General features: G+C 31.4%; 1 protein-coding gene across 1 annotated transcript in view; it reads right to left on the bottom strand.

The window, feature by feature from the left end:
* The window catches only part of LOC139524300 (dynein axonemal heavy chain 8-like), a 107,317-nt gene that overhangs the window by 64,638 nt on the left and 20,729 nt on the right, over positions 1-21,950 (bottom strand). Inside the window, exons 22-45 of the mRNA XM_071319043.1 lie at positions 20,338-20,518; positions 19,748-19,853; positions 19,051-19,207; positions 17,981-18,180; positions 16,926-17,052; positions 16,369-16,604; positions 15,638-15,742; positions 14,482-14,595; positions 14,046-14,108; positions 11,686-11,924; positions 10,982-11,222; positions 10,510-10,709; positions 10,014-10,167; positions 9,263-9,426; positions 8,675-8,777; positions 7,020-7,124; positions 6,203-6,364; positions 5,613-5,837; positions 3,854-4,026; positions 3,059-3,237; positions 2,343-2,530; positions 1,600-1,794; positions 1,152-1,286; positions 283-444 (exon numbers count right to left, since the gene is read on the bottom strand). Of these exons, the coding sequence (XP_071175144.1) occupies positions 283-444; positions 1,152-1,286; positions 1,600-1,794; positions 2,343-2,530; positions 3,059-3,237; positions 3,854-4,026; positions 5,613-5,837; positions 6,203-6,364; positions 7,020-7,124; positions 8,675-8,777; positions 9,263-9,426; positions 10,014-10,167; positions 10,510-10,709; positions 10,982-11,222; positions 11,686-11,924; positions 14,046-14,108; positions 14,482-14,595; positions 15,638-15,742; positions 16,369-16,604; positions 16,926-17,052; positions 17,981-18,180; positions 19,051-19,207; positions 19,748-19,853; positions 20,338-20,518 (3,914 nt within the window). The remainder of the gene's footprint in view (positions 1-282; positions 445-1,151; positions 1,287-1,599; positions 1,795-2,342; positions 2,531-3,058; positions 3,238-3,853; positions 4,027-5,612; positions 5,838-6,202; positions 6,365-7,019; positions 7,125-8,674; positions 8,778-9,262; positions 9,427-10,013; positions 10,168-10,509; positions 10,710-10,981; positions 11,223-11,685; positions 11,925-14,045; positions 14,109-14,481; positions 14,596-15,637; positions 15,743-16,368; positions 16,605-16,925; positions 17,053-17,980; positions 18,181-19,050; positions 19,208-19,747; positions 19,854-20,337; positions 20,519-21,950) is intronic.

Consider the following 21,950-nt stretch of genomic DNA (forward strand, 5'->3'; position numbering starts at 1 on the left):
GTCCCAAGTACACAGATATCCAATCCTCAATATCATTTTCTATGTTCAGTCGACCATGAAAAAGGTATGAAATCTCTAATTTGGCATCAAAATTAGAAAGATCATATAGGGAACATGTATACTAAGTTTCAAGTTGATTGGACTTCATCTTCATCAAAAACTACCTCGACCAAAAACTTTAACCTGAAGCAGGACAGACGAACAGATGGACGAACGAACACACAGACCAGAACACATTATGCCCATAAATAAGGCATAATAAGGCTTTTAAACAGTATTTACCTGAACAAGTTTCAAATTCCATGGAGGATGATTTATCAGCCCAGCAGCTTCAACTTGGTTTGATATGGCAACTTGAAGATCAGCATAGGAAGCACTGTCAAGAACAATGCCAGGGAACAAATCTGCTATCAAACTCATGAACAATGGTTCATCTTCATCAACCTAAAATACAGGAAAATTAAAACATGTCTCTTTCCTTCTTAATACTCTCTTAAAAAAAAAAAAATAAGTTGTTAAAAAATCTAACATTAAATAAGCTGTAACTGATAAAAATTTCAGATAGCATTTTTAAAACAAGATATTGATGTATAAAGTTACAAAAGAAAATATTAGAAGATGTGGTATAATTGCCAATGAGTTAACTATCAATCAGAGACAAAATAATGTAGATGTCACAACTGAGTTGGGCAAATCAAGGTTCGACTGTATATGTTGCATTTTGTTAAAATAATATTCTGCCATTAAAACTGAGAAAATACTAAATATATGCTTTCAAACTTTTAAATTAGATCCTTTTTCATCTAACAACAAATCATACTATTGAAGAATCATTTGTGAAGCATGGTTCCACAACATATTCAAACACTACTGTGGATTCATTTATTTTCGTTTGTACCAATTTGATATTTGATTTCATGGTTTTGCCAATTTCTGCATTGAAAGCCAATAGAAAATTTGTAATTTGTTGAACATTTGAATTTGTGGTTAACCTTTTCCCACGAAATCCATGAAAATTGCTATCCAACTTATGATAATGAATCCACAGTATCTGAAGTCTTTTACTTTAAATTGGAACTTTTTGGAACACCATCAAAAACTTCAACTTGACTTTAGCATTGAGACAAAACTAAATAAAACACTATACTTACAAGTTTAGACAGGTTCATGTCTCTCAATACTCTCATTACAATAGTATTTTCTGTTTCTGAAGGCCTAGCTCTTTTTTGAGCTCCAAGTGTTCTCAATACTGATAAAATATTTCTCAAACCAAAATCATAATGCACCTATTAAATATAAAATACTAGTCCATTTTACATGTTCTGGATAGTGACAGTCATACTTTTTCAATTGCTAAATAAAAACATATTTGAACTGAAAAGTCATATTCATATATTTATTGTCTGAATGAATTTAAGGCTGAGAATGTAATGTGTAAACTCATAAAATAAATTTTTAAATATTTTTTACTTTGTTCTCCTGTATGATCAACCATAACTCTAAACAATATGATTAAACTATCCTCAAAACTGCTGGCAATTATCAAATAAACAATTGAAACAGTTGGGATCAAATATTGCTTAATTTTTAACTTCTAACCTGCTTTGAAAGCTGTTCTTCGCACAATTTGTAAAGTGTGTAAAATTTCTGGGCAAGAATAACATTTTCAATGAAACCACAAGCAGCTAGTTTTACTCTCATAATAATCTGTCTGTCTGGCACCATCATGGATACGGTACGAAACTGTATTTTCAAGTTCTCTGGTAATTCCTGTCGACCTGCATAACCAGGGTTCTAAAACAAAGCAATGCCATAATGATCAGAACTTTTTGAGTAATGTAACTAAAGTCCTTTTTGAAAATTTCAATATGCCAGAGGCTGCAAAATAAGTTGGATTCTTTTTAACTCCTGTAAAGAATCATAGAACTTGGTTTTCAGCCTGCTACTGTTTTTGATCATTTCAATTGAAGATTTTTTTTTTCATTGGACATATAACGAAACTTAGAATTGTTTATTTCACTGTTATCTAACAGACAAGATCAATTAAAAATTTAAATAACAATTTCAAATTTAAGTCATTTACAACATATCTAAACAAAAGATCATTTAGACCTTGAGATAAAATTCAATTAGAAATAAGCAATATAGGCAACCATACAGCCTTCAACAATGAAACAAATTTATACTGTAAAGTCTGCTATAAAGGAATTAGTATTGTTTTTTTTAAATTGCTGTCTCAAGCAGTAACCAAACCTTCCTTTATTCATTATGATAACAGAAATACAAAATTTAATCCTGTTATCTATGATGAGTTTATTTATATATGTTCAGAATTCACCTACCATAGTCAAGAAAATACCAAATTCAGGGTTGAGTTCTACATTGTCACCATCAGTAAATATAAACTCTTTCTTCCTGTCCTTCTTAGCAGTCAATACAATATAAATCTGCTGAGCCGCTACAGATAGCACAGGTAACTCAATTCTGTTAAATTCATCAAAACATCCCCATGATCCTGACTGAGCAAGTCCTGCAATATTAAATATACAAAGCATAGTTTATTGTGTTCTTTTCAACAAAGGAATGATTAAAAGACAAAGTTATCAAAATATGAGGTTTACATGTTAATTTAGTCCAAAAAAGAATGAAAGTGCCAAATATACACAGATCTGAAACAACTTTAGGAAATAATGGAAGTATTACATCTTAATCAAATTGAATCTATAATTTCCTACAGATCATGAAAGTGTCATGAAAAAGTCAAACCTATATGCATATGAAAGGAAACTATCTGTGGAATACAAAACTAGTAACTTAAAAATCGTGCCAAAAAATCAACCTCTAAATCTGTGTACAAAATATTTTTGACAATAATTAAGATATTTATCAACAAATGATAGTGAATAAGGAACATTTTGGAACATTTTCTCTCCAGAGTTGGAGTTCAACTTTAAAAATTGGAGTTGGGTGTTTAAAATAAGTTTTCCATAGTTAACACTAATGGGATGTGTGAATACAAGAACAGTTAGTCATAAGGCACAGATCTAGATAGGATTACCTTTGTAAATTCTGCCAAGTCCTCTGAAATCCATCTGATCAGAGCAGTTGAAGACGACAACATATTTGCCTAAGGCTTTACCCATGTCTTTAGTTGTCTCTGTTTTGCCTGTACCTGCTGGTCCTGCTGGTGCACCTCCCATTGACATTCCTAAAGCTTGTGCAAGAGTGATATAACACCTAAATTAGATAAAGTCTCAACTATAATTTCAGAGCCAAATTATAAACAACATAAGTGAAAACTGAAAGGAGGAACTCAAGAAATAAGATGTCTGTACTCTTATTTCAACTATATTTGTCTCATAACTCAAGAATACAAAACTGAAGATTGTCAACATTGAATAGAGAATATTGTTTATTGTTAAAGCTTGATTGACTGCTTTTTTATGCCGCTTTCAGCATTACTATGCTATTTTGTGACAGTCAGTTTTAGTTGGTGGAGCAAGCCTGAGTGTCCTTAAGAACCGCAACCTTTGGCTGGAAAACTGACAATCCTCGTCAATCAAAATTGAAGTCAAGCGCACCTGCCACATGTGGAATTCAATCTGACAACCCCAGTGTTGACGGGGTAGTGATACATTACTTAGACTTATTAGATCTGCATGTCACTAGAGCCCTTGTTGTCATTAGAAGAACAGTCTGTGGTGTATGATACTGTTTATATTTGGTAAACATATCTCAAATAATAGCAAACACCACATACACATACATTATCACAATAACTATTTGTCATATGATATTTATAGGTCACAATGTTTTTTGTTTTTTTTTAAATGACAATAATTGCTATATGTACCTGTCAGTAAGTGGTGTAATGACCAATCTGTCTGTACATCCTAGAAATTCATTCTGGTAAATAAAGTCTACATCAGTGATCGATACAATACACTGGTCTGTGTCTTCTTTGAAATAAAACCTGGCTTGTTTCAACCATTCAAAGTCAGTTGGTGATTTTATGTGCATTTTTGTCTGAAATGGTCATGATAACAGAACAATTTAAAATTCATATTTTACTTCATTTCAAAAGGATCTGATACATAAAAATTATCTATAACAATGCATACTTGCACACTCATTTTAATTTTCAATACAAGCCATAGAATAAAGTAATTTGTATAAACTAGAGGCTCTCAAGAGCCTGTGTCGTTCACCTTGGTCTATGTGCATATTAAACAATGGACACAGATAAATTCATGACAAAATTGAGTTTTGGAGATGGTGATGTGTTTGAAGATCTTACTTTACTGAACATTCTTGTTGCTACAATTATCTCTATCTATAATGAACTTGGCCAAGTCATTACAGTGGAAAATATTTTCCAAAATTTTACAAAAATTTATAAAAATTGTTAAAAATTGACTATAAAGGGCAATAACTCCTCAAGGGGTCAATTGACAATTTTGGTCATGTTGACTTACTTGTTGATCTTATTTTTATAAACATTATTGCTGCTTGCAGTTTATCTCTGTCTATAATAATATTCAAGATAATAACCAAAAACTGCAAAATTTTATTTAAAATTACTAATTAGGGGGCAGCAACCCAACAACAGGTTGTCTGATTTGTCTCAAAATTTCAGGGCAGATAGATCTTGATCTAATAAACAATTTAATCCAGATCAGATTTGCTGTAAATGCTTTGGTTTCAGAGTTATAAGCCAAAATCTACATTTTACCCCTATGTTCTATTTTAAGCCATGTCTGCCAGCTTGGTTGGTTGGCCGGGTCACGCCACACATTTTTTAAACTCAATACCCCAATGATGATTGTGGCTAAGTTTGGTAAAATTTGGACCAGTAGTTTCAGAGAAGATTTTTTTAAAAGAATACTAAAATTTTTGAAAAATGGTTAAAAATTGACTATAAAGGGCAATAACTCCTTAAGGGGTCAAATGACAATTATTTGTAGGTCTTATTTTGCTGAACATTTTGCTGTTAACAGTTTATCTCTATCTATAATAATATTCAAGATAATAACCAAAAACTGCAAAGTTTCCATAAAATTACTAATTTAGTGGCAGCAAACCAACAAAGGGTTGTCTGATTTGTCTAAAAATTTCATGGCAGATAGATCTTGACCTAATAGACAATTATACCCCATGTCAGATTTGCTCTAAATGGTTTGGTTTCAGAGTTATAAGCCAAAATCTACATGTTACCCCTATGTTCTATTTTTAGCCATGGCGGCCATCCTGGTTGGTTGGCCGGGTCACGCCACACATTTTTTTAACTAAATACCCTAATGATGATTGTGGCCAAGTTTTGTTAAATTTGGCCCAGTAGTTTCAGAGGAGAAGATTTTTGTAAAAGTTAACGACGAGGGACGACGACGACGAGGGACACGAAGTGATGAGAAAAGCTCAATTGGCCCGATGGGCCAGGTGAGCTAAAAAATCACATTCTACATAAAGTTTAATAAACATTTTAAAATAGTTCCTCAAAACAAGAATTTACATTTAAAAAAAAACAGATCGTAGTCCCAAGTCTTTTGAAAATTAAATATGGACATATTTTTCCCTGCATAGCCAGCAGTCTAGTGTCATTTTTGGTAACTCACCAAATCATCAAAGATATCCCTCTGATGTACATGAATTGTAACAAGGGTCTCATACTTAATTCTCTCAAACTTGGTCAGATCATGAGTAGTTTGATCAATCAGTTTGTTCAACATGTCCAGAAATCTCTGGTTAGTTGTTGGCATAATTTTCTTATCTCCCCTTGCATGCTGTAGAGCCAATTCTGCATCTCTTGTCCATAACATTTGGATTCCCAGCAAACCAACCTACAATATATTCATATAGAGAAAATTCCAAACAATCATAGGTTTGTTGTATGTTCTTTCATAAGTTCAATCAAAATTGAAGAACAATATCATTCCCTTCTGTTTAGAACACACAAAATATCAGAAGTGTCCTTTCAAACAACAATGTATTGATCATGGTCTGCCTTGTTCTGTCTACATTACAATATGAAAGAGCTAAGCTATTTTATTTCATTTAATATTGAAGAAAGTCTTGTAGTGTTACAAAATAAATCTTGAAATAATTTTTTCCTAAGAAACCTTTAACAACTTGAAATCTGGAGCAAATTTAAAGAAGCTTTTTTTGTTCTTGTATATTTTACTGAATAAGGTACTACAGTACTAACCTGTGCTGGAAAGCCATTTGTAAAACTTATAAGTTCAAATCCGTCATTATTAATAGTTCTGAATGCATCTCTTATCACACCATGTAATGATTTTTGCTGTTCTTGCAAAAGCTCACCTAACCAAGACTCAACATTTCCTTTGGCCATAACTTCTTTTTCTAACTGAAAATATAAATAAGGAATCTCTTTTGGCATATCACAGAAACCACAATAATATTTTCTACATTGTTGACAGTACTTTATCTTCATTAAAAATAAATATAATACGTTGTTTTATTGTTTAGATTAAAGCAAACAATCAAAATACAAATTCATTTAACCTTAAGAAAAGACTTTTCAATTTAAGCATGAAATCAAACAGACCTAGAAAAGTCCAATTGTACAAGGTTGCTATCTATTTATATTTATGTTTCAGACTTATTGTAATTTGAATATTCAAGTTATGAATCAAATACAAGAATTTGAATCTAATTGATGAATATGTAATTGACAGCTACAGGTAAAAAACAAATTGCCTTAATTTTGATGGTTTGAATCCTACAACTCTGGAAAAGAAAAATCTTAAAAATTTCAGGCTTACTTTCATCAATTCAAATAATAGTAAATAGTTTAAACTGATCATAGCATTCTTCTTGAGCAAGTGGGTCACACATGAAGAATTGCTTTTAATCTGACCATTAAAATTTCTGCAATCTTGAATGAAAAATCTCAAAATTATCAAAATCATTTGAGAGGAAGCTTTCTTCCTTTGTTTCAAATATGCTGTAGTTATTGTGCCTGGTGTGGACAAACAGACATTTTCTCAATGAAATATTACCATAATTCTTTCATTTTCTCTGGATAACACAGCAATCATTTTATCATAATCCTTCTCATGGAAATCAACTTCATTTACATTTTCAAAAATTCCAAGAAGATGTGCCTGAAATTGAGAATGACATCACATTAGTTATTATCGATCTTCAATAGTCGCAATACATTTATATGAACTATGGTCATAAATGAAATACTTTTAATTACTGTAAATTTCGATTTCTTTTTTTAGTTTCTCTAAATTAACGTAAAGAAGTTCCATATCTTAATACTAGAGGCTCTAAAGAGCCTGTGTCGCTCACCTTGGTCTATGTGAATATTAAACAATGGACACAGATGGATTCATGACAAAATTGTGTTTTGGTGATGGTGATGTGTTTGTAGATCTTACTTTACTAAACATTCTTGCTGCTTACAATTATCTCTATCTATAACAGTACTTTCTGTGGAAAATGTTATTGAAAATCTTCAAATTTTAAGAAAATTGTTAAAAAATTGACTATGAAGAGCAATAACTCCTTAGGGGGTCAATTGACTATTTTGGTCATACTGACTTATTTTTAGTTCTTACTTTGCTGTACATTATTGCTGTTTACAGTTTATCTCTATCTATAATAATATTCAAGATAATAACAAAAAAACAGCAAAATTTCCTCAAAATTACAAATTCAGGGGCAGCAACCTAACAACCGATTATCCGATTCATCTGAAAATTCCAGGGCAGATAGATCTGGACCTGATCAACAATTTTACTTTCTGTCAGATTTGCTCTTAATGCTTTGGTTTTTGAGTTATAAGCCAAAAACTGCATTTTACCCCCATGTTCTATTTTTAGCCATGGTGGCCATCTTGGTTTGTTGGCCGAGTTAATGGACACATTTTTTAAACTAGATACCCCAATGATGATTATGGCTAAGTTTGGTTAAATTTGGCCCAGTAGTTTCAGAGGAGAAGATTTTTCTAAAAGATAACTAAGATTTACGAAAAATGGTTAAAAATTGACTTTAAAGGGCAATAACTCCTAAAGTGGTCAACTGACCATTTTGGTCATGTTGACTTATTTGTAGATCTTACTTTGCTGAACATTATTGCTGTTTACAGTTTATCTCTATCTATAATAATATTCAAGATAATAACCAAAAACAGCAAAACTTCCTTAAAATTACCATTTCAGGGGCAGCAACCCAACAACGAAATGTCTGATTCATCTGAAAATTTCAGGGCAGATAGATCTTGACCTGGTGAACAATATTACCCACGTCAGATTTGCTCTAAATGCTTTGGTTTTTGAGTTATAAGCCAAAAACTGCATTTTACCCGTATGTTCTATTTTTAGCCATGGCGGCCATCTTGGTTGGTTGGCCGGGTCACCGGACACATTTTTTAAACTAGATACCCCAATGATGATTGTGGCCAAGTTTGGTTAAATTTGGCCCAGTAGTTTCAGAGAAGATTTTTGTAAAAGTAAACGCAGGACGACGGACGCCAAGTGATGAGAAAAGCTCACTTGGCCTTTCGGCCAGGTGAGCTAAAAAGTTATTCTAAATAAACTCAAAGACTGAAAAATGTTGATGTCAGAGAATAAGGCAGAACTTGTGAATCTGTATCATAATCCTCTATTAAAATGGGACAGAAAACTAACACAACCTTAAACTATACCTGGATTGTATGAGAGTCACTGGCTTGTCCTAATATTTCCAGTAAAGAAGGGTCAGATATAAAGAAGAATCTTGGAAATACAAGTCTCTTCTTTTCCAGGTAGCTGGAAAAAAAAAAATACTATGACAATAAACATATTGGTACCACTCTTCCTTTCCCCCTTAATTTTTTTTTCTTTTAAACAATAAACCATTGCTTACCTGACCGATATTTGCAAATAGTTCTATAGTTTAGTTAACTTTTTTTTTCTCACAAGTTTAGAACTTTTTATTAGTAAGTTAGCCTTGATAACTGTACGGCATCCTTGACATATAGCTGTATAACCTTGTTAAATGATAGAAAGAGTCCTCAGTCTTCAGGCTTAACCACAAGTCCTAGGTCAATGGCTTGTAAAAATACTTTCAGACTTGTATATTCTTCTCTATAAGCCAATAGAATCCAACTAAAAGTTTCAAAAATGAGCTTTGGGCTTGTGAACTCGTTAATCGTGAAGGCTTGGTCTTCCATAGCTCCATTTGGGGAGGGGTTATGTTAGTATTGTAGTTTCTGCAAATAAAAAGAATTATATAAATTGATTAAGTCATTTACCCTGTGAGTGATTTCTGACACAATTCAAGTTGTTCTAACAGATGAGGTAGCAGTTGTCCCAGAGTTTCATCTCCTACACAGCACTGTACTACATTAGTTACTTCATGAGCTCTTTGTATAATCTTCACCCAGGATTTGTCAATGTTCTGAAATCTTTTGGCTTCCTAGAGAAAAAAAATAGGCTCTTTAATATGTAAAATGAAGTCATAAGACCCTATAGGTTGTATGATGAGAATCAAGGAACAATCTGTCATTATTTCAGTAAAAACCTATCTGTCACACACAGGGCTTTCAGATCTAGACCATGTTAGAATGTTTTACATTCTTTTTTAACTATAGCACACATATGTAAGGATATCACATTCAACTTCATTCACTGTTTTCTTGACAGAAACATTAGCAATATATACCGGTGAAAAATTACTAAAATTAAAAAGGTTAATGATGAATGCAAAGACCTGGAATATACAAAATAAAGTTATTTTTAATATTTCCTCCTTAGATTTCAAGTCTAACATCAAATAGTATCACTATAATTGATATTATACTGTTTTGTTTTTTGGATAAGTTTAGGCTGTTCCATTAAACCATACATGGTGTGCAGGAAAGGCACTTTGAAAATAGGGTAACCATTTATAGACATACATGCAATTTTATAATTTTTTATTTTCATTGTACAAAATAGACGAGATTTCAATATAAATTCCATGTGATGTACCTTTTTATGGAAAATCCCTTAAGTTTTATTTACCTGTGGTAACTGTTTAGCTATGTCACCACCAACAAATACAGCTTCAAGATAGACCCATAAGTTCTGTACCACCAACCAGTTCTCCAATATATCTGTTGTATTAGACAGCTTAGCTACCCATTCTTGAATAGTCTTCTTAAATGGAGCATTGTATCTGAAATTTAAATCAATAGCTTATTCTTTTTTGGCCAGACATAACAGGATAGGTTAAAATACCTGAAGGGACATAACTTATTAATGGAAGTAATAGAAATACATGACAAACTTCAAACCGCATAAATAGCTTTTACATCCACTTCATTTGAAATCCGGTGTAGAGTTTTGTAAATGGCAATCATACCCGACCCTTAACTTAAATATGTGAAGAAAAGACTTGATCTTTACCTTGCCAACACATGTTTAACAAAATCTGTAATACAAAGCTAAAGGAATTACTCGAAATAGGATTATCTCGATTGCACACGAGTGTAAAAAAAAAAACTAACTATTTTCTTACCTATTACTCAATAGAGAACTCAAAACCATTAAACTGTCTTCCAAAAATGTAATGATTTCTGCTGTTTCTCCACCTTTCAGTAACAACTCCCCTCTAGTTTTAAAATTAGCGAAGGACAGTGTACGACCATTCCAATCATTGACAACCTGTGATAACTTGGCCTCTATGTCCTTTTCTTTAACAGCTGAGATACAAACATCCTGTTAATTACAATATTTTCTAATTTTTTCATCATGGACTAACATTTAAAATTACATCAACTTTCTTTCTATCATTTTATCATTAACATAATTAACATTAAACATCTGAAAATATTCAGCATTCTGATATATTCTATTTAAAAAAATAATAAAACTATCAAATGTTTGTATATATATTAACCTATATTATCAATGCAATGTTGAAAAAATAATAATAAGCTGTTAGTTTTCCCTCGTCAGAAAATATGAAAAAATATCAAGTGAATAAATACCTCAATATCTTCTTTGTACTTGAGAAGAGGAGCTTTCATGATATCTCTTAACATGAAGTTTTCTGAATCTAGATCAAAAGTATGACCAGTAAGTTTAGCTATTCTTTCCCAATGTCTATCCTTCATGGCTTTATTAGCCATCAATTCTAACAAAGGACAAGATTCACTGAAGTCATCTATTTTCTTCTTTAATTCAATAAAAGCTTGCCAATCCTTCAATGCTTTAGGAAGCCTTCGACATCTACAGAAATATTTTCATTAAATTATCAGTTCAATTAAAAGTGTGCCTTCCAATTCATTTATCTTCAAAGATAACAACTGGAATAAAACAATTTTATCTGAAAACACTTACATGTTAGAAAATGCTGGTCTAATAACAGCAAAATCTTTAGGTACTTAAATTAAATATATCTTTAATGGTTTATTGTTAATAACTATATTATCTGAAATTATTCACATTTGTCTTATTTTCATCTTATACCCACAATCTATACCTTATAGAATAACATAACGCTAGAAATATATGGAGTTCATGTGTTAACCGAACATGTTGTGTGTTGTATGATAGTTTAGAAGGTAACAATGAATGTGATTATACTTTCTTTTCATCAATGTTCATTTTACTTAATATCTATAGGTCACACTGCAATTTTAAGGTACACAAATGTGACAAAAATATTTTTTCAAACTAAGTAATATCATACCTATTTTGAAGATCATTAAGTTCTGTATTAATTTTCTCAATGTCTACTTCTGTCCAGAGAATATCATAATATCCATTAATAACTGACATGACAGAACTGTATAGACCATACAACTTCTGTAGCAATCCAAGCTCTTTCTTTATCTTCATTAAGGTTGGATAATCCGTCACAGGTAAACCAAATAGTTGTTCTCCAGCAGAATATATACCATACTTGTTATACAACTCATCAAACTGACTCTGAAAATAAAATTTAGAGATTCATTGTAACTTTTATTTTATTTTTTAAACACCTCTTGATTTTTTCAAGGCAAATTAATAAACAAACATAGAAAACTGCTTTTTTTTATTTATACATGTATTGACTCTCAAGCAAATGGATGTTGGAAGGTAGTTTGGGTGAAGGGTGAAGTAGTCCTTGAGGACAACTTTTATCCTTTTAATACTTAGAGTGGAAGAAATGACAGAAATGGTTTTCCATAGACTACTGTAGCAAGTAATCTTCTTCCACTCTAAGTTTGATTGATTGTTGAATGATATTAGTGTGTCCCTGACATCCTTCGATATTCGATGTGTTGCCGACATCCTTTTTCATTTTTTTTTTAAATAAGATGTTTTTCGACCATAATGACGGATATTTGTGAGTAACAAGTATTTTCCCCGAGTACAATAAAGAATTCGGACATGTTCATTTGTTGATAAAGTAGGCGGTTCTTGATAATCAAGATGTTGTTATGAAAAATTTTGCCGATATCCTGCATGTTGACCTAATTCCTAAAACTTGTATCGAAGTGTTTGCAAAATTGAGATAACGAATAATATTGAGCGATGGCTCATTTATTTTCCTACTTTATATAGTCTTTGGTGGACTATTTTGTATAATCATAACCCTCATATAACTGGCATAATAAGTCAAATTCTTACCTTGAAGCGACAAAATGGTGGTCCAATTTCAATCGCCGACACCCTGCGGGATGACGTAGATTCCCCCCCTTGAACTTTGCACAGAGTTATCTATTTCAAGGCTCTATTCTACTAAAAACACTAAAGTAGATATTTTGTTTTGGTCTGGAACAATTTTGTACTTCTCACTTTATTGCTTTACATTTGTCAGTACAGAGTTTAGCCCAACTCTCAAAATTATAAAAACAAATATGCCATTTTATGACAGACCCATATTTTCAGATCTTATTTTAGTTCTTTCAGTCCTTAAATTTTACTAAAAGGCAAACACATTTTTAGATAACACTTTATCCTTGAGTATAATTTGTGAAAAAATAGTGGAGTTACACCCACTTGAACCAATGGAACCCATGGGAGGCAAAAACATGAAATATGTCGCTATTAAAGTTGCTTTTTCATTAACATCAACATATTTCTTTTTTCATATTAAACTCTTCATTATGCAACTACCAACCAAAAACTAGGTCGTTATCAGCAACATTAGAAACAAAACTTGCATTTTATAAGGGTGAACAAAGGAAAGATTATAGTAATAGTGGCAGGACACTCACATTGATTTTTAAAATGTGACCAATATAGCATTGGTTGAATATTTTTAGTGTTGTCAATGGCTAACCGGCTAACCGTTCAAACGACTGAATACCAAATACCAAAAACGCTAACTGGTTAACTGGACTTTTTTCAATTTTTATATAAATTTGTATTGAAATCATTAAATAGTTTTGTTTTCTTTAAAAATTATCGTAGTAGTAATTAGTTTAACAGATCAATTGTCCAGTATATTGATTGCTATTGTTAATCCAAAAATATAAAATTAATTAGAACTTGTCTCTCAACTAGGGGCAAGATTTTAGGGAAACATAATTAGTAACATGTTCTTTAACAGTAATTTTTAATCAGTAACACGATTAAATTTTACGATTTACTTCATTATTTTATTTTTGGTCTTATATTGTGTAGACCTTCATCTGAATGTGCAAACGTGAATTTAATTAATGTATACTTGATGGTACAAATATCAGGATTAATCAATTTGAATTGTTATTTAAATAGTTGATACCGTGTATTTGATTAAAAAGTCAAACTTCAGGAATCCTCACAGACAAGCCTATTAATACCAAAGGACAAACTTCAATTCATCATATTTTAAAAACGTAAATGTATGACTCGGATGGAAGGAAGTCACATTGACACTCATACCAAATCTTCTTATATCGATGTGTAAGGTACTATTGATAAGGCCTTCAAACATCAACTTAAACTACCAGTTAACCGGTCGAACAATTATATGAGTAACCGGTTAGGCAAAGTTGTACGATTTGACAACACTAATATTTTATGCATTGATAAACAATTAGTGCCAATAGATCACTGTATAATGACATACAGCTTCCTTACCTGAAAAACTTGGAGTCTGTCATTAGCTTCATTTGGTGATATGCCTTCACACATTGGTCCATCCTAAAAAAATGATATAATTATTCACTGTAGCTGCTACAGGTTGCAACAATGAAAACTAAATATGTTTTCTGATTAAATTTACTTAATGAATTGAATATTTGTGCTTCTAAGTTATACCAGCTGAATGGCAGCGCCTCACAATATTGAATCTCTTTATATTTTTTTTTTATAAAAATCTTGCATAGTCACAAATTAAAGTAATTTAATAACTGAAAATTCTCAAATCTGAAACAATAGTTAACAAAATTTCATCTTCTACTTTTCTTGTTCTATCTTTATGTCTCTCTGCCCATTTGAGTATTATAACTATATAGTTGAATTGATTTTCAAACACTATCAATATTAATGAGTTATTTTATAATAATCTACGTACTACATCATAATTTTCAGCAAAGTCTGCTGCATCTTTGTGAAAGGTTTCTACTGAGGTCAAAAGTTCACTTTTGAATCCAGGCTGTACTCTTACTAATTCATCTTGGACATGGTTCTAATAAAAAGCATCATTATAATCATCATAAGTACATGCATTTCTATACTTCAAAGTTAAATATTATCACTTTCTATAAACAATACAGGACATAGATCTACAGTCTGCAGTAATTTTGTGACCTAGTGATAAAAGTCAAAAGATTTAAACTGTATTTAAATCATTAAAACTAATTGACTCAAAATAGCCGTAAATTAATTACAAAATGTACTCCAATAAAAGAGATAATATAATTTATGGCCAAGAACAAAGGGTCTACTATATTAAATTATAACCTTAACCTTCTTTCAGGAGTTTTAACATTAGTTTGGAATACCCTGTGTAGTAATGGCAAACAGTTAAACAAACTACCATCAAACTCAAAAGCGGTACTCAAAATATAGAACAGACACAACTTGAAAGAGTTAATCTTACAATCATAGAATGTGTTTTTTGAATTGTTCACCCAAGATCATAATAATGGATTGGTGTTGTACATACAGTGACAAATATTACCGCACATTAGGATGATACTATGTTAATGCAATGTAAAAATAATGCCTGTTATGTAATAGACAGAAATGCTTAGTTTCATTTTGAACATGTCAGTAGGTAACAGTTGTGAGAAGACATATCACCTAGTAGGTGAAGTTCCCCACTATCAATTATAATCAAAATTGATTGATATTAAAATGTTCTATTATTCTATTATAAATTTCAATAATATATATGTCAAGGTCTAAAATATGAAGTTACTCTGTTCAGTAGAAATTGAGAGATAATAGTTTGACAGAAATTTGTAATGAATGAATAGATATAGATAGATATATAACATGGAATGTTATATAGCCCCAACTCCTATAAATGTGAGGGTCTCTTATTCTTTTTTGTAGAATATTCATTCCTGCAATCTATATGTGCTGGCTTTAAAATATTCTTTTGTTAGCCTTTTATCACCAATGCACGTTTCACTATAAATGAGATGTAAAATAAAAGTTTTTAGGCTGTTTTCTCCAACTCAAAAATGAAGAAATTATTAAATGTCACCAGAAAGTATACTTACAGCACTTCTCATTAGCTTCTGGAATGAATATCTCAAGGAATCTACACGATCATTCTCTTCCTTGGGTACAGTAACTTCAAAATCATTCAAAATAGCATACGACTCCTAAAAGGAATGAAAGAAGTGACAGATTATTTTAGGTTTATTATCAATGTAGTTGATCTGGAGTTTTCTCCAGCAATATCAAGGAAATATAACTCATAAAAATTATAGCATAGCTGACTAGAATTAAACTGCTCACAAAGACTTGTTTCCAACCAATAACCTAGCAGTATTGGGTAATCAAAATGGAACAAACAATTAGAGAGAGAGAGAGAAAGAGTCAATGTATCCTTCTGTTAAACTTCAATGTAATTTCTGATGAGTAATATGTACTGTGAGCTATTGTCCACTAATGTCATCTTAGTTATAACATTAGTTTAAAGGTAGTGGATGAACAATGGATGCTAATAACATCACACAAATCTTTTACCCCCTCCCCCTTTTTTTTGAGGATCCTTGCCTCCTGGACAAAGAACAATGATCTGACATCAGATATATTTGAACAAAACAATTATGATCCGAATGGAAATTCAAACAAAGGTTAACGCAAAACCTTTTATAAGATTTAATCCCTAAATTGTTGCATATTGTAACTCTAAATTGAACTTGTCGATATTGATCACTATTTATATTTGAAAAGATGTTGAGAATCGTTTCCAACAATGCATCAAAACCAACATATAATTTACCTCTATAGGACCAAGTGACATATCCAAATGTATTTGATTATTTCTAATGTCTGCCAAGGCTCCCATTGACTCTCTGACATCTTGAAGGTCTCTGATTGGACGAGCTAATCGTTTGCTGTAATCATCGACAAAGGATAAGACCTCGTCCATTTTAATTCTAAAATTGTTGTTCAATTCTTTCCCAAATAACAGTTTCCATGCCTTGATCTCAACTCTCAAAGCCAATTTCAACTTTTCTGAAAGCATATAATGAATACTTTCATAAATGTTATTCACTCACAACGAGCCATAATTGTTGGAAAAAAATAGTGATATATACAACCTCATTCAAACAGAATATTTAAGGAAAAATTAAGTTGACTGTTTTTTAAAGCTCCAAACTTTATCAAATCTCTGTCAGTATTCATATCTTCAATGATTTTAGAAAGACTTGATGAGATAATTTAGATCTAGTAAAATAATGTGTTTCTGAAAAACAAGGCCAACTACTTTACATATCAATTTAAACAAACAGGTCTACCTCTTAGCCTTATAATGGGTAATGTGTATCAAATTACCTGTAAATAGTTCAATAGGACCAACAACTTCCGAAGCTTGTATGTCATCTATGTTGTCTTCTAATTTCGTGAACATGGCTACTTTAGCTTTATATTCGGACAAAATTGGATCCGTGGAAATAAACTCCTACAAATTAATATTAAAATAATTAATATTAAGTCTATAACTGTAAACATGAGATAAATAAGATAAAAGTTGAAGGAAGCCATCTGTTGTTCCCAAACTTGTTTCAGCTAATATCAGAACATGTCCTCTAGCTGTGACTACCAATCATGCTGAGAATCAACATTTCACTCGAAGATGTATTTCCCTTTTTGAATCAATATTAGTTGGCATAAACCAAGACTTTAAAACAGTTTTTGACCTTGAGCTTAAAGTTAGAAATTCCATGTTTTTTTATTTATGAATATTTGAGTAGTGAAGAATAATGAAAAAGTCATAAAAGCTATCAATTATCTCAAAGCTTTTCCAAAAACTAAAAGCTGACACACTTAATACCATTATGAACTTAATTTAAAGTCGACACACCTAATGAACTTTAAGAGAGGCATCTTAAAGTCTAAAGGAGTTAACCAATGTTTCTCCCTACATCAAAAGTTAAATAATATCCTCTTTTCACCAAGAAAGTTATTTTTTAAAACAGAATAAGATTTGGAGAAATTAATAAAGACATTTCACATAACTGTTATATGTAACTTACGATTCTCCTACATTAAACAATCCTTGTGCAGGTATATTTTTTGTTTAAAAGGAATGTGGTTCAATTGAATGATATTGAACACAATTTCTATATTCAACTTCAGCTGCATTATGAATATGTGTAATTAATCAAAAAATAAATTCCTCAGGCAAGTCAGATGCACAGCACATTGATAAATGATGTTATAAAGGTTCTGGTAACTGATAATTAAAACAACTACGGTCGCAATAAAAGCCTGATATTTGCCAATACTTTCTTTCCAGGAAATGTTCGGAACACAGTTTATTTTTCAATGTGAATTTTTTGGGGTACAAATTATAGGGTATTATAACTTGTTTGACAGTGCAAACTTACAGTTACAGCTTCTTGTCTGTCCTTTTCCCATAAAAAGGAATAGTCAGAATATCTCTGCAAGGATTCTAAGACATCTGCTTTCAATGTACTGATGGCGGATGACATCATCATAACATATTTTGTTACATCTTTATTCTCAGCAATGCTTTTGTAGAAATTTTTCTTGCCAACTGGAGGTGCTTTCAACAATGCACCAACATCTGAAATGAATCTAACATGTGTTAATAAACAGAAAATACTTTGAAATTAAATACAACAGAAGGTTGTACTTTAAATCTCATTTGGAATATGGAACATAGACAGTTTATTCTCATTTGTGATATCACACCAACTGCAAAAAACTACTGATTTAAAAAAAAAAAACAAAAAAAACATGTAGATACCCAAAAACAATGTACCTTGGTGCTGAAGTAGGCAGGATATAATCATAAAATCTCTTCAAAATTATCAAAATTCTATTTTTTTTTTCCAAGAAAAAAAAAAAAAAAAAAAATACATTGTAGTATGCTCAATTTGCAATGGCAAATACATATTGCATATTCAGCATAAACAAGTGAAACTGTGAGCTACTGCTCACTGAAGATACCCCCCCCCCCCCCCCCCCCCCAAATACTTGAAGGGAAACAGGAAGTTGTTGAGCGATGAATCTGAAAACCCATCACAGGGTAAAGCTCACTTATATAAAACCTGAAACCAAATTTTAGAAATCCTTGTAATGTAGTCCCTGAGATAATTATGAGGAAAATTTTTCAACTTTGATGTCATTTGTACAATGATGCAAGTGTTTGATAAACAGGAAGTTGTTGCGTGATGAATCTAAAAGCCAATCACACAATACAGCTGACTTATATAAACCCTGAAACCAAATTTCAGAAATCCATTTAATATATATAGTTCCTGAGAAAAAAGTGAAGAAATATATTCATGAGATGGACTGACGGAAGGATGGACAGACAAAGGTAAAACAGTATACCTTAATTTTTTTAAAGCAGGGGTATAAAAAAAGGCCCACACAGATATTTTCCAATATATTTTATGTGAAAAGATATTTTCTGTGCACTATAATATACCTATTTCTGTGACATTCATATGTCTACTATTGCCTGTGTTTGGGTTTTGCTCTTCTCTGTCCTGTCCCCACTGATAAACTCCTTTACTAATATCAAGGGTACGCTGTGTGGCTTTATTTAAGGCTTGCTGAATATCATCCAATCCTGGTTGCATTACCTATAAAAAGTAATTCTACACTAAAAAGTCATTATCATAATCTTTCAAAAAATATTTCTTCCAATATTGAAAAAAAAAATTTCTCATACAACATCATTAATCTTAAACATGGGTTTCAAAAACATTGTCAAAATTTTCCTACACTGAATTTATTTTTACTTATAAATACTTATAATACTACAACATTGGCCCTACATAAATTAACAAACTGTTGAGAAATCTGGTGATCTCCTCTATACTTAATATGGAATATTTTAAATTATCAATCAAGTATATAGAAAATTTTAGAGATGTTCTGGTAAACTCATTTCCCTCTGAACAAGGCATTAAATACTTTAAGTTTTAATCTTTAATGTGCTGGTGCTTTAATAGCTAGAATCTGTCAATATGTAAAGAATATTTATATACAAATATCTAAATATACAATGAATTACTGATTTCAGTAATCTGGTCTTAAAATAGTTTTTTCAATCATTCTTTCCAAAGAATATCCGGCCATTCAGACAATTACAACTTTATACCATATAACCTAGTACCTACCACATTGGGAATACAAAGTGTTATATCAGCAACAAAGAATGGAACTCTACTGTCATTCCATCCTCCAACACCCTCATCAAAATGTGAACCACCACCTCTTCTACCACTAAAACAAAACAACAAAAATTATAAGCACATACATAAAATGTAGGATGATTTATAAACAAATATTATTGCAATAGTATATTAAAATGGTTTTATTTAGAAATACAAATAGTTTGTATATGCTTAGGATTAATATTTTAGGGGATACAAATTTCTAACATTTGTCAGACAGACATATACTTGCTTTTGGATTAGGGACTTTCCATTTTGAGTTTTCATCCGTGTTCAGTATTTTTGTGATTTTACTTTTTCCCCCCAACTAACCCACTTTCAAACAAATGTCAAATTGATTTGTATTTTGTACTCCTCATAACTGAAAAGTCATATTCTGTAATATCAACGTCATTGATGAAAAGCTCTTAATTATCAATAGAAAAAAAATGAACACTAATATTAAATGTTTCAAAATTCATTTTGGGGTTTAGTATTAGCAGCATGCAATTTGTATGAGCCTGGCACATGTTTAATTAAAGACTAGTTTTTACCTGGAAAAGAAGCGTCTCCTCATTGTATCTAAGGAATGTCTGGTAGCTTTTAGAAGAGATTCTACTAATCTATTGTTGAAGAAATCTTTCAGTTCATCACAAGCTTCCAGTATTGACTGTTCATCAGTAGAGTCTTGGTCCTCTGAATTCTCTGGCTCAGGAGTTGTATTGCTATCATTTCCTAAAATTAGAAGCAAATGCTCAGTTTTGACTATAATCTACTTTGCTGCTCTGATAATATCTGAGAAATAAACCGAGATGTTAAACTTAATTAAGATAAATGGAGCATCATGAATCTTTCAGAATACTCTTCTTTAATTATAAATGTCATTTTCTTAGAAATATATTCACAACAAAATTAAAACATGTCTTAGTTAAAGTTTGAAATAAAAAAGTTGCTTAGTTAAAGTTTAAAATATAAAAGTTGCTATCTTTTATAATCCACGTTGTTATAGAATTAAGCAATATTGGAAATGGGAGGCAAGTTTTTTAGACTAACAACCCATAAGATCAATTATTTTATTTTACTAATATTTTATTCTTCTAAGGAATGAATGAATGATTTTATTCTCATAAACTAGTACATAGCTACAGAGAAAATAACAGTTCATATATAATACATATTTTGTTTCGCATGTGTGAAAATAAATAACATAATGATTATAATATTATTACAGTTCCTCTAACCAGGAGGACAGACTTTCAATGATATATATCGTATAAATCTACACAATTTTTCTAGGTCTACAATATTTTCAGATGAGAATACATTTTTAAATTCAATAATGTTAGCATTTTGTTTACAATAATGTGGTAAATATTTTTCTCTTTCAATGTTAAAACAAGAATGTGTCCAAAGTACACGGATGCCCCACTCGCACTATCATTTTCCATGTTCAATGGACCGTGAAATTGGATAAAAAATATAATTAGGCATTAAAATTAGAAAGATAATATCATAGGGAACATGTGTACTAAGTTTCAAGTTGATTAGACTTCAACTTCATCAAAAACTACCTTGACCAAAAACTTTAACCTGAAACATGCACTTTCATTTTCTATGTTCAGTGGACCGTGAAATTGGGGTCAAAAGTTTAATTTGGCTTTAACCCTTTCAACGCTATACACGGCATATGCCGCGATGACGTACGCCGTTCGCCACTGCTATTCGCGGCATATGCCGCGATGAAAAAGGATTTTTCATAAGGACTCTTAAACCATTCGGTTTTCATTCGGGTTCTCTCTAATTTTTCCTCGTTTGAATCTAGGATATGCAAGGTCTCATTTGCGCTTGAAATCCCGGCAATTTTTATAGTAAAATCATGCAGTAGAAGGAAAATAGAAGGAAAATAAAAACAAATATTTTGACAAATGCAAATGGCGGAAATCGGAAACGAAGCTGTAAATATGGAAAAATTTCAGCATTTCCTTGGCGAAACTTACAACGAGGATTAGTTAAAAGGTTTCTTGTTATCTCAATGTGTTTATTACATAAAATTCGTGTGGGAAATATGATTTGATCGATCATTACGAGACGTAGAAAAAGGGGGGAAAACGGAGGTTGACTGAAATTTTTTAGGACGGAGCTATTTATTTGTGCCACGATTACATCA

This window comes from Mytilus edulis, chromosome 5 (genome assembly GCF_963676685.1).
Source record: "Mytilus edulis chromosome 5, xbMytEdul2.2, whole genome shotgun sequence".
Classification (NCBI taxonomy): Eukaryota; Metazoa; Mollusca; class Bivalvia; order Mytilida; family Mytilidae; genus Mytilus; species Mytilus edulis.